The 13,346-nt window shown below is 41.9% G+C and overlaps 1 protein-coding gene across 1 annotated transcript in view; it reads left to right on the top strand.

Moving 5' to 3' along the window:
• LOC126188651 (trypsin-7-like) overlaps window positions 1-12,470 on the top strand; it is a 70,449-nt gene extending 57,979 nt beyond the window's left edge. Inside the window, exons 4-5 of the mRNA XM_049930254.1 lie at window positions 3,303-3,441; window positions 12,361-12,470. Of these exons, the coding sequence (XP_049786211.1) occupies window positions 3,303-3,441; window positions 12,361-12,441 (220 nt within the window). The 3' untranslated portion in view covers window positions 12,442-12,470. The remainder of the gene's footprint in view (window positions 1-3,302; window positions 3,442-12,360) is intronic.
• Window positions 12,471-13,346: the final 876 nt, after the last annotated feature.

Genomic DNA, 13,346 nt, shown 5'->3' with positions numbered 1-13,346 from the left:
AATATCCATTGGCATTTCCTTTCGTAAGCGTGGTTTATTGTTGTAAATTCCCTTAATAGTGTTTCATCCCTTTGCATACTTCACACTGCTTCCTTTTGTTAATCTCCAGCACGTGTAACGGAACTGAAATGATGGTGGGCTGACAGTAATTTGGAGCCCGCGCGTCGGAAATGGGCACGCTTGTGTGAGACTGCCAGGGAGTGCACCCTGATGCCATCTATTGGCGAAACTGGGAATTAGCGCTGCCTGTCAGACAATGCACTAAGCTCTCGGAGTCAAATGTATTCTTTTTCTTGGTAATTATAAGTTATTACTGTATAATTTAATGTTGTAAAGCGCTAATAGTAAATTATTATGACTGGTATGGACTCCAGGGTAGTAAATATAAATATTCTTAAATACTAAATGATTTCGGTAAAAAGGTGGTAGAGGAACGCCCCCACTCTTGGTGATACGAGCGTAACTAGGGGTAGCTGGAGACACAGGGACTGAACAATGGAATGGCCTGGGGAGTGTTGAAGTGATCGGACGTGCGTAACTGTGCTCACGCAAAAGTGATTGCGCAACAGCGAAGAGGCGAATATCGTCGCCGTTTTTGGAGTAAAACGCGACGAATGGTTGTTGAAGCCGCCTCTACGCCACTGCGGCTGATTGTAAGAGTTCCTGTGCCCAGATTTTATGGCGGACGTGCAGTAGCTTATACGAGTGCTACAGCTCATAGTTCCAGCCGCCATTAAGGGCATGAGGCGTGAAGAGCTGCGTTAGCCACATGCATCTCACCACCAGCACCGACACGTCTACCCAAGGCAAGACTGCTTGCAATTGTTAAGTCGAACTTTGTATACATGTAAAAGGAGAATACCAGTTTTCTTTTATGCAAGTGCAGAGGACAGAATATAGTAATGAGTAAAATTACGACGCATGTTGTTCATTGTAAAGTGTAGTAACCTCAAACATAGTATAGTGAAATCAGACTGAGGCCACCATCGCCTCTTTCATTTACAATTCTTTTGGTTGTAGAATACTTTAGCGTATAAGAATGTTGAAAAGAGCAATGGTCACACCAGAATGAGTCGCCTATTTTTAGTTACTTAAATTTTTCTGAGCAACCTTTCAAGTAAAGTCACTTAACTAATTCTGTATCAATGGTCCAAAGAGTAATATCCAAAATCATTAAATAAGTTGAAGGATAGAATTTTGTTAACCGAAGTTGCATAACCTGTCTTGGTAGTAATTACCAAGCCAACTCACAGAAATTGAGAGAGTATTTGCTTTGTAGAATCATCTAGAATGATCAGAAATAGTAATATTCAGAATTAAGTTTAAGTTCAACTCAAGCCATTTCACTTTGAAACGAGCCCAAAAATTGATTTATTCTTTTGCTCCTTCAGAGCTGGCGACCGTAGTTATAAGTATTTTCAGGAGGATTCGACGGTAAGTCTGCTGCTCTCGTCGTGCTGATAGGATTATCCACTGCTGCTAGCAGTGGTGATTGGATACATAAGCTCACTACCAAGTTAAGTGGGTCAGGTAGGCAGTGTTACCGTGTGAACTGTAGGGCACTGTAGGCCGTGGATCGAACCCGTTCAGTCATCACAGCTCTTAGGGAAATAGTCCGGTTAGGAGTGTACTAATCATTAGGTAAATACTGGCGAGTAACGGTCAAAAATGTAAACGCAAGTGAATTTAGCAAGGTCCACGTAGCACCTAGTTAATGTGGTGCAATGGCGAGGGTAGGAGTGGAGTAAAAGTGAGCTGAGCTTGTGGCAGCTGTGCTGGGTTCAAATATTAACTACGTGAATTCACTACTGCCTCTTACCATTGGGACTGAGCTATTTACAGTTAAAATACGTAGCAGTAAGCGCAAAAGCGTGACAGCTACAAGTCCGTATTGGTTTTATACATACGGAAATGGGAAGTGGGTCATTCCGTCAGTGGAGGGGGTTAAAACAACCGAGTCAGTGGAGAACATACCCCATTTACTGATGGAAAGATTCAGCGGTTCGGTCGCACACGCCTTAATAAGTGAGAAGGAATATTGTCTGTCCTTGTCACTTGCTTGTTCTTCAGCTTCTTCTAAGAAGATTCGATTTTTGGTGTGTCAGTTTGTAAGGGATCCACAAGCCTTTACGTAAAGATAAATATAAGTTTGCCTCACACAGGTCGAGTTATGCTTCGACATCGATAGTCGAGCACCGCCAGCGCCAGTGAGATACAGCAATTGTTAGTAAGTGAAGTGCAGGCAGTGTGCAGGGAAGTGTCGCGAAGAGAGCTCTAAGCGAGCACGACGTAGTGTAATGGATGAAGGCCGCCCGTAGTTCGTATTCTCGACTGAGCGAGTTGACCGTCACCAATTTACCGATCGTCACAAAATAGTTTATTTTGAAGTGTTTTATTAAGTATCTACAGTGTACCGTGATTGTACGTTCTGCGTCGCCCGCACTGGCCACCTCTGCAGTGAAGACTGTGATGTGTTTGTGCTAATTAATGCTATAACGTGTGAAGGTGCCACAGAGTGACCTTGTGATGAGAATAACCATCATTAAATTGCTTCACATTTGAGTAAAATCAAGAATATAGCAATTAATTATAGCTGAACACCGTACGATACAACCTTATTGGTTTTGTTAATACAATATTCAGCGGCAGAAACGCTGATACGAAACAACTCCCACAACAGTATTTCCCCTTATCATTAGAATACTGTCAATATAACTCATTTATTACTCTCCTTCTTAGTGATTACTAATATCCATAGCAATCGGTAGTGTTTCAAAATGGTGTTCTTATGAATTAGTTCAAAAAATGGTTCAAATGGCTCTGAGCACTATGCGACTTAACTTCTGAGGTCATCAGTCGCCTAGAACTTAGAACTAATTAAACCTAACTAACCTAAGAACATCACACACATCCATGCCCGAGGCAGGATTCGAACCTGCGACCGTAGCGGTCACGCAGTTCCAGACTGAAGCGCCTTTAACCGCACGGCCACACCGGCCGGCTATGAATTAGTTATTACAGTTTCTATCATCATCTGCTTTTGTTAGACCTTGTTCTGTATCACTGCTTATTTGTCTCGTCGAGCTATTTTTTTACGATAGTTATTAATTACATACTGTTTGATTTCTGTGTATCTGTCAAAGTGGCATTTTACAAATTAATCTTTCTTCCTGGAAGACTAATATTGATACTAAGTAACAAAGCAACAGCACTGAAGAAGCAGAACACATGTTTTAGTCAGAATTTCATGGATCTGTAAAGTGTGGTAATTTTCCTGAGACGACGTGGCATTTCTATTTCAGGAAGGAGATCCGCGTGTCCGATGTTCGAGCCGGTACCAACAGTGTGAGAAATGATAGTGGTGTACTCATCCACGTCAGCGAATTCGTCTTCCACGATAATTACCATTACGACTACATAAACGATGTAGCTCTGATTAAGGTAAATGCCAGACTCCTGTATGCACAGGGCATCAGTACGTGGAAGAAGTTTTTGGTTCAGCGTTGCATGATTTGTCAGAGGATAAGACGTATAGATGTGGTCCTTGATAGTACATACTATTTCAATAGAGATTATTTACTTGAAAGGAGATGAAATAAATGCTACTATTTGAGTTCTCTTTTAAACTTTGTGTAGTATTGCTCTCCTTCCATTATCACTTCGCAGATATATTGTCAGTATAGACACATTAGCACTGACTGTCTCAATACCAGCTTTAAAAGTTAATGTCGTGCTCTTGTGCCTGTATATGAGTGTAACGAGAACGGAAGATCTTTCACGCGCTAACGTCACCATTAATTCATAACCACTTAGAAAATATAAAGTTAAATCTTTTCCAGTTATATGTGTTGTGACCACATGAAACCAATTTCATGTTTCACAACTGTGGGTTCTTTTATTGCTCTGAGAGAAGGCTCATCAAACTAGAACACATGAAATGGTAGTTCACTTAACAGATATACTTGACTTTGATTCACTTCTTCGCTCCAGGAGTACAGGCTAATTTACAACTGTAACGAACCAGCGAAGCATCACTTGATGCACAATTAACAGACTCTTCTCTTGCAGTACAATGGTCAACTTTATGATGTACATTTTATCAGAAACTTTAACTACTTGTTGGTCTTAGACGATGATGTTGACTGCTGTATCTGAGGCCTCGAAATGTGCTGAGATCACGCTTGCTCAACTCTGTATTGATCTGTGTGTGAGGGCGCTGCTGTTGCGGGTAGGGGAGGCGTGATCTTCAGGAGCCCATCCCATATACCGTTGCGGAATGCAGCCAGCCGTCACTAGTGTCTGTGGTATCGATTCACGTTGCCAACTTTTGCGTGGCAACGTGATCTCTGTGACATATTACAACATGTGTGTAGCCCTTGTAAACATCGAAGTTTACACACCACAGTGCTGCAGCGTGCCGCTAGGAAAGCCTAAACAATATGGATCAATCTACTGATGGCAAGGAGACGGGCTGCGCCATTTAACTTTGTGCCGTCTCCTCTAGTGGCATGCTACAGTACTGTAGCGCAAGGATGTAATTGTGTACATGGGCTGCAAATATCTACCTGCAAGCATACAAAAACAGTTCCTGTGGTGTCACCGCCAGACACCACACTTGCTAGGTGGTAACCTTTAAATCGGCCGCGGTCCTTCAGTATACGACGGACCCGCGTGTCGCCACTGTCAGTGATGGCAGACCGAGCGCCGCCACATGGCAGGTCTAGAGACACGTCCTAGCACTCGTCCCAGTTGTACAGCCAACTTAGCCAGAGATGGATCCCATCCTCGTCGCCATATGAAGTGTTGGCAGAAGAGCCAACACTGTGTTGCTAGAGGAGGCCGAAATTCACGCGTTTAATTACACGCTGACTGGCTTGAGGTCTGGAACAGTTAAGGGAATTAATAGTAGCAAATAAAGTACGTAGTTGATATAATACTTAACTTTAATCCACAATTGGTGTACATCGCTCTTGACTGTACATGTTATAATCTCAATATCAAATGCTATGGCGCCTTGCTAGGTCGTAGCAAATGACGTAGCTGAAGGCTATGCTAACTATCGTCTCGGCAAATGAGAGCGTAGTTGTCAGTGATCCATCTCTGGCTAAGTCGGCTGTACAACTGGGACGAGTGCTAGGACGTGTCTCTAGACCTGCCGTGTGGCGGCGCTCGGTCTGCCATCACTCACAGTGGCGACACGCGGGTCCGTCGTATACTAACGGACCGCGGCCGATTTAAAGGCTACCACCTAGCAAGTGTGGTGTCTGGCGGTGACACCACATTAGATTTAAAACTTGCTTTGCTACCCGTCAGACTTTTTATGTTACTGGGAAAATGATCAAAAATTTTTTGTTGGTGCATACTGAACTCCTTTTTGAGCCACTGAGAGCTTCAAAAATGGGCAATAAAGGTTATTTTTCCCTCTAGTGTTGTAGGTATGAACATCACTGTTCTTCTCAAATTGTGATGGACTATTTATGGCGAATTTCATTGGCGAATATGTATATTGTGTCCGCGCATTTTAAGTGTCTAGTTCCTTGAAGAGGTATCTGCGTCAACACTTATTATTCTCATTGATCGCTTTTGTGCAATCAATACTTTATTTGTAAGCGATGAGCTTCCTCAGAAATTTATTCTGTACGACATTATTGGGTGGAAATATGAGTAACATGTCAGGAAGTTGATTCATTTGATTACAAGATTAGAAATTACACTAAGAGATAAAGTAGCTGAACTTGACTGTCTGAGAAGCTCGGTAAAATCCTTCTTCTAGTTCAATGCGTACACCCAAAACTTTGGAGCCTTTTACCTTGTTTAATGACAATTGCAACGTCAGTTGTTGGTACTACTCTGTTGTACAGAACTCAATGTTGCGTGATTTTTTTCGAAATTTAGGGAGAGTCCGTTTTCAAAGAATCACTAAATAATTCTGTGGAAAATATCATTTGCCTACTCTTTTGTTGCTTTTTATGTAATGGGATTTATTATAATAATAGTATGGTCTGCAAAAGGTACCAGGTTTTCCTTGTTGAATGTTAAGTGGAAGGTCATTTATATGCGTAAGGAATAGGAGGGAACCGAAAACTGAATCCTATGAGACTCACTTTGTGATCCTTTCCCCAGTCTCTAAAATTTTCACCTTTCCAACATTGTCTGGATTATTCAGCACAACTATTTGCATTCTGTTTGTTAAGTATGGTTCAAACCAGTTGTGTATAAAGCCATCAAGTCCATAAAACTTGAGTTTTTATAAGAGAGGGTCCTGATCTACCTAATAAAATGCCTTGGAAAAATCACAAAAAATGCCAACTTGCAATATACTATTATTTTAGCATTGTAATATTTGATGAATGATTGTATAAATAGCTTTGTCAGTCCAGCAACCCTTCGGGAATCGAAACTGTGCTATGCTAAGTAGATTGTTCCCACTAAAGTGTGCGAATACTTTTAAGAATACTACTTTTTCGAATATTTTGGAAAAAGATGTCGCCAAGGAAGTTAGATAACAATTTTTAAGTCTGTCTTATCACTTTCTTATCAAGTGGTTTAATAATTGCGTATTTTAACCCACATGGAGAAATTTCCTGTGGCAGTGATGTATTGCATGTACCATTAAGGATATTATTGATTAATTTGGAATAAATTTTCACAATTCTGTTTGAAATTCCATCAACCCTACAAGAGCTTTTGTATTTTAGAATTTTTATAATCATGGTAATTTCACTGAAGGATGTTGGTGGTAGTTTTAGTTGTTTTCTGGAATGACACTGTTAATAAATTCTCTTGCTGCTTTAACTGAACTACTTAATCCTATATTTGCTGCTGCCTTTAGAAAGTGATTGTTGAAAGCACTTGGAACTTGGAAATTATCAGTCACAACATTGATAATTTACTTTGTTAGGAAGTCTTGTATACAAACTGGCTGTTCCGTCTTTCGTACGACACAGTTCCATATATCTTGCTATTGGCACTATTTTTTCTGTTAGAACATGCAAACTTCTGGAAATTTTGACGAATTTCCTCACAATACTACAGTATCTGTTGTAGTTTGCAAGTTATGTCGATCTAGTCTTACTTTGGCCTTGTATTGTTAATAGTTAACCGTTCATCTGGGCTTCGATGCACTCTGTGACAATATTAATGTGCAGCACTTGACATACACTTGGATGTACACAGTGAATGCATGTAGATTATATGTACATTGTAGTGTACAGCTATTGCATTGGTATTCTTGCAATGTATATCAAAGCCGTATTTTCAGATGCTACACTGTAAGGGAATATAATCGTCTATTAACTTACGTCATACTGTTCTGAAACTGTAAACGCTCTACCTTTCGTAGAGAACTGGCATCACACAACATGACAACGAAATTGTTTCTTTAATGCTTTACGACTCCATGTAAAAGATTTTACTTAAGATCTAACTTCAGTTACACTTTTTTAAATGTACACTACTGGCCATTAAAATTGCTACACTACGAAGATGACGTGCTTCAGACGCGAAATTTAACCGACAGGAAGAAGATGCTGTGATATGCAAATGATTAGCTTTTCAGAGCATTCACACAAGGTTGGCGCCGATGGCGACACCTACAACGTGCTGACATGAGGAAAGTTTCCAATCGATTCCTCATACACAAACAGCAGTTGACCGGCGTTGCCTGGTCAAACGTTGTTGTGATGCCTCGTGTAAGGAGGAGAAATGCGTACCATCACTTTTCCGGCTTTGATAAAGGTCGGATTGTAGCCTATCGCGATTGCGGTTTATCGTATCGCGACATTGCTGCTCGCGTTGGTCGAGATCCAATGACTGTTAGCAGAATATGGAATCGGTGGTTTCAGGAGGGTTATATGGAACGCCGTGCTGGATCCCAACGGCCTCGTATCACTAGCAGTCGAGATGACAGGCATCTTATCCGCATGGCTGTAACGGACCGTGCAGCCACGTCTCGATCCCTGAGTCAACAGATGGGAACGTTAGCAAGACAACAACCATCTGCACGAACAGTTCGACGACATTCGCAGCAGCATGGACTATCAGCTCAGAGACCATGGCTGCGGTTACCCTTGACGCTGCATCACAGACAGGATCGCCGGCGATGGTGCACTCAACAACGAACCTGGGTGCACGAATGGCAAACCGTCATTTTTTCGGATGAATCCAGGTTCTGTTTACAGCATTATGATGGTCGCATCCGTGTTTGGCGACATCGTCGTGAACGCACATTGGAAGGGTGTATTCGTCATCGCCATACTGGCGTATCACCCGTGGTGATGGTATGGGGTGCCGTTGGTTACACGTCTCGGTCATCTCTTGTTCGCATTGACGGCACTTTAAACAGTGGACGTTACTTTCCAGATGTGTTACGACCCGTGGCTCTACCCTTCATTCGATCCCTGCGAAACCCTACATTTCAGCAGGACGACCACATGTTGCAGGTCCTGTACGGGCCTTTCTGGATATAGAAAATGTTCGACTGCTACTCTGGCCAGCACATTCAGTAGATTTCTCACCAATTGAAAACGTCTGGTCAATGGTGGCCGAGCAACTGGCTCGTCACAATATGTCAGTCACTACTCTTAATGAATTGTGGTATCGTGTTGAAGTTGCATGGGCAGCTGTACCTGTACACGCCATCCAAGCTCTGTTTGACTCAATGCCCAGGCGTATCAAGGTGGTTGTTCTGGGTGCTGATTTCTGAGGATCTATGCACCCAAATTGCGTGAAAATGTAATCACATGTCAGTTCTAGTATAATATATTTGTCCAATGAATACCCCTTTATTATCTGCATTTCTTCTTGGTGCATCAATTTTAATGGCCAATAGTGTAATTAGTTTCTTAATTTGTTATTTTAGGGATCATAAAATTGACTCTCATAATTTTGCTAAGATTGGTCTGGACTCCTGCGATACATCTGTAGTTTACTCTGAACTCTACTCCATTTTCTTAACTATCAAGTGACGTCATGCATAGAAACGAACAACCCTGCACAGCACAACACATACACTTCATAAACTGGCTGTTCACGCCATCTATAGTCAGGTCAAATAACTAACGAGATTCCCATCAAGGGCTATCCGCTTTCACGTGAGTATTTTATTTTTTTAAATATATGTATACTAGATACTTAGCTGCATGGTTACAAATTCCATGGATTACTTGCATGATTTGTTAATGGAAATGGTGTACATATACTCAGTCGGCAGTATGTGTGTACATGATTAGTTCTAACTTTAACGAACGTATATATTTCTCAGTTATCCTCATTCAACTACCCTTGTAAACCAACTGTTTCTTTATTGGCTGCTCATTCTTAAATAAAAATTTGTCACTGGAACAGAAGGAACTGTCCAGATGAAATGATTTTAGATGGATTTAAAACTTGTATTGCTACATGCCAAACATTTTATGTGATCGGTAAAAATTATCAACAATTTTGTTGATTCTTTTTATACTACTTTCTCAGCCACTGACAGCTTTGATAATAAGTAATAAATGTCATGTTTTCTTTTAGCTTTGTAGGTATGGACATCACTTCTCTTCTCAAATTTTCGTAGATTATTTATGACGAATTTCAGGAGCGAATATAGGTATTGTGACGGCGCAGATAAAACGCGTAACTCCTGGAAGAGCGCCTGCGTGTTATTCTCATTGCTCACTTTTGTGTAATCAACACTCTATAAAGTTGCCGAATAAAACTATTGCATAAGACTTTATTGTGTGGAAATTTGCAAAACATGTCATGGAACTGATTCGCTTGTCTTCGAGACAAAAATTATACGAAGAGCAAAAGGAGCTAAAAGTAATTGTCTGAGTAGCTCCATTATATGCTTTCCCCAGTTCAAGTGAACATCAGTATCTACATCCAAAATTTCGGAATATTATATCCTGTTTAGTGACTGCGCAATGGCCTTGCCGCAATGGTAGCACCGGTTCCTGTGAGATCAGCCGTAGTTAAGCGCTGTCGGGCGAGGTCGGCACTTGGATGGGTGACCATCCAGGCCACCATGCGCTGTTGCCATTTTTCGGGGTGCACTTAGCCTCGTGATGCCAATTGAGGAGCTACTCGACCGAATAGTAGCGGCTTCGGCCAAGAATACCATCATAACGACCAGGAGAGCGGTGTGCTGACTAGAGATGGGCAAAACTATTCTTTTCAGAGATTGGATCAGAACTGTTCACTCCCTGAAATGAATTAGCTCTTTTTCATGACTCACCACTCATTTACAATAGAAAATAAATGGAAGGCTCATTGCCCTTTAAACTTGATTTATACCAGTACTATACCTGTATTTTGATCTTATTTGATCCTATTTTGAAGTAACACAGATAATGAGTAAGAATTTTGTATTGTTTATTGAAATTTCCACGATATGACAAAGTTTTTGATTATTGATTTATTTTGCACTATCGTGGTTTTTTGGGTGATCAGAAAATGTTGTAACTTGAGATTTACATTAACAATATATTCGGCTATAATGTATTAATATTTCATTAACCTCATACAAATACATCGCAAGCCATATATTTTTAAAGTGAACGTTTCCTTCCGAAGACGCCTAAAACCGCAAAATCCGTACCAGAATAAGAAAAAAAAATATAAATTTGACTGTAAAACGAAAGTGCTGCATATAGCCTTACGCAGAATAAAACAAGGAAAATATTGGTGTATCACATTTTGCGATACGTTTATCGGTTCGCTCGTAATTAAAGCGTAAATTCGAGTGTCCATAATAAAAATCCTATAGTAAGAGGAGTCATCAGGAACTTAATCTAATCAGTTTAAACAAATAAAAATTAAATAAAACAATTGATGTATACATAACATAATAATGTAATATACATAGCGGTATTACTACGAAGAACAATATCCAGTAGGGACGAACTCCGATGCAGAGGCGCTGAGTCGAGCAGGTCGAGCTGCGAGCTGTATTACTGCGTGAGCTGAGACCGCAGAGACCAGAGTGACACCTGAGTCGCTTTGCTCAACGCTCTGGCTAGAGTCGAGACGGTGGGGTGAGCGTTGAGCGGGCGAGTTCCGAGGGTGGGGGAAGCGGTGAACTCACCCGCTCCGAGACAAATCGTCCGTTCCCTTGCGAGCAGGTTGTTGCAAGTAGTTCCTATGTTATCCGCTAGGTGGCTCTCTGTCCTGTTGCTCGCATCAACTGCCCAGAGGGCAGGACGTGCGACTGAAACGATCGCCGACAGAGTGCGATGCGAAGTTAAGCTGCGCCAGACGGCAGAGGAAGCACAGGGACGGCACGGCATATGTGAAACACAAATTCCAATGGGGCACTCACTGCACGATGCAGGCAGCCGAGGCAGAAGCAGGGCAGAGGCCGGCGCTGGCTGTGTTGTGTGGCGTGCACTGTGCTCTGACCAGCAGAGGTGCCGCTGATATGCTCCGTCTCTCTCTCTCTCTCTCTCTCTCTCTCTCTCTCTCTCTCTGCCGTGGGAAACGTTTGGAGCTACCGTTCTTTTTTTCTGAATCACTCCTTTGAAAGATTCAACTCTATGAATTAGTTCAAGAGCGGATCCCCCATCTCTAGTGCTGACCCCATGCCCCTCCTATCCGCATCCTCTACTGAGGATGACACGGTGGTCGGATGGTCCCGGTAGAATACTCGTGGCCTGAAGACGGAGTGAGAGTTTAGTGACTCCTCTTCAAATGCTATATGAATTATTGGTATGACTATACGTTGTATAGAACTGAATACTATACTGTGTCTCTTAAAAATTGGGGGAATCCATTTCAAAGAACAAAGTTTCTAAGTTATAATTATGAAAAATGTCTCCCAGATATTCCGGGAGGTGATCTTATTTCGCCACTTGGTTTATGCGAGGTTACTGAGGCACTCTTGTGCAGTCGCGCTGTACTCAGATGTAGCAGGTTCGAATCTTGTTGAAGAGACTTTCATGATCAGCATTAGACTGATCAGCAGACCTTGTGTAAAATTCTGAGCTGATATCCAAATCTCTGATGAGTTTGTCATGGGATGGGGCTATGTAACAATATGGTTGTTGACCAGCTCTCCTTATACAGAGACTTAAAGTTTTGTGGTTCCAAAAGTGCTCTTCAGGATGTGTGGGATGCTTGCCGTGGTGTCAGCACCACCACCAATGCAAACAAAAATACTGAGGCGTCACATTTGCGTACATTAGTATTCTGTTCTAAGGGGACTTGAAATTGATGCCACACAAATTCCGTCCACCATAAAAAGGTTTGCACTAACCTAAGAGCCTCGCGAGTGTATACTCCATGTACTGAGTTCCTCTTTGTAACGCGCGCGTCTCATCACCATACTAACAATAGAATGGAAAGTGTACTAACAGTGATTCTTTTGACTGCTTTCAGCTGGTGCAGCCTCTCACCTTCGGACCCACAGTACAGCCCGTCCCTCTACCGGAACAGGGTAGACTGCTGGCGGGACCATAGCTACTGTGGTCGGATGGGGAGCTACAGAGGTGAGCCAGTGTCAAGCACAAGAATAACTGAAATGAAGTGTTAGTGAAATGCTGTACGCAGGAACAAAACAGAACGGATTTCTATGACCTTTACTGTTGCACCGCATGTCACTGTGTTACCATCTCACAGAGTTACCACAAAACCTGTATTATATACCTCTGTCTAGATACTGTACATGAAGGTACAGTGATAGTTAACGATGATAATAATTATCCAGTTAAAGGGACTAAATATTTCGGTTTTCAGTCTCCCCTTCCACTGGAAACTCAGGTAAAATGATGTGAAACAGGGAAAGAAGAACGATTAGCTCCAGCGCTTTTGACTTTATCATAGAGGTAGAATTTCTCGTGACAGTAACTTCAGTCAGATGGTAACAACTGAGTTATTACTCTGGAGACTCCCACGGCTGGTATCTATGGCAATAAGCGCATCGTCCGCATCTGTCCCACACCAAAATCACGGAAGGATACACCAAGGAAAGTCATCACATTTAGTATGACTAACATGAGGGGAACTTAACAGGTCAAACAGTAAAATAAATAAAATGTGCATGTACAAATCCGTAAATGCATTGCAATTCAGGTGGAGAAAGCAGCTGGAGGTCACGTGGGACACACGCCGTAATGAGAATCACTATGTGTAAGAAAAGTATACTGGTAGAAAAACAGCATACAAACTAAGTGTGCTAAGTCAACTGTTTGACACGGAAAATGGGTCAACACTATCTCCCGAATAGCCGTCTGCCAACAAGCACAGAATCAAATCAGAATTTAGGAGGCCAGTTTGAGCACGAGTTCCGAAGAGATTGGTGATTCTTAATGTGAAGGATGCATCGGGATAACAGCAAAGACAGATCAACCTGCGACTGTATTTTT

This window comes from Schistocerca cancellata, chromosome 5, assembly GCF_023864275.1.
Source record: "Schistocerca cancellata isolate TAMUIC-IGC-003103 chromosome 5, iqSchCanc2.1, whole genome shotgun sequence".
NCBI classification, from domain to species: Eukaryota; Metazoa; Arthropoda; class Insecta; order Orthoptera; family Acrididae; genus Schistocerca; species Schistocerca cancellata.
This window is presented reverse-complemented; position numbering and strand designations above follow the sequence as displayed.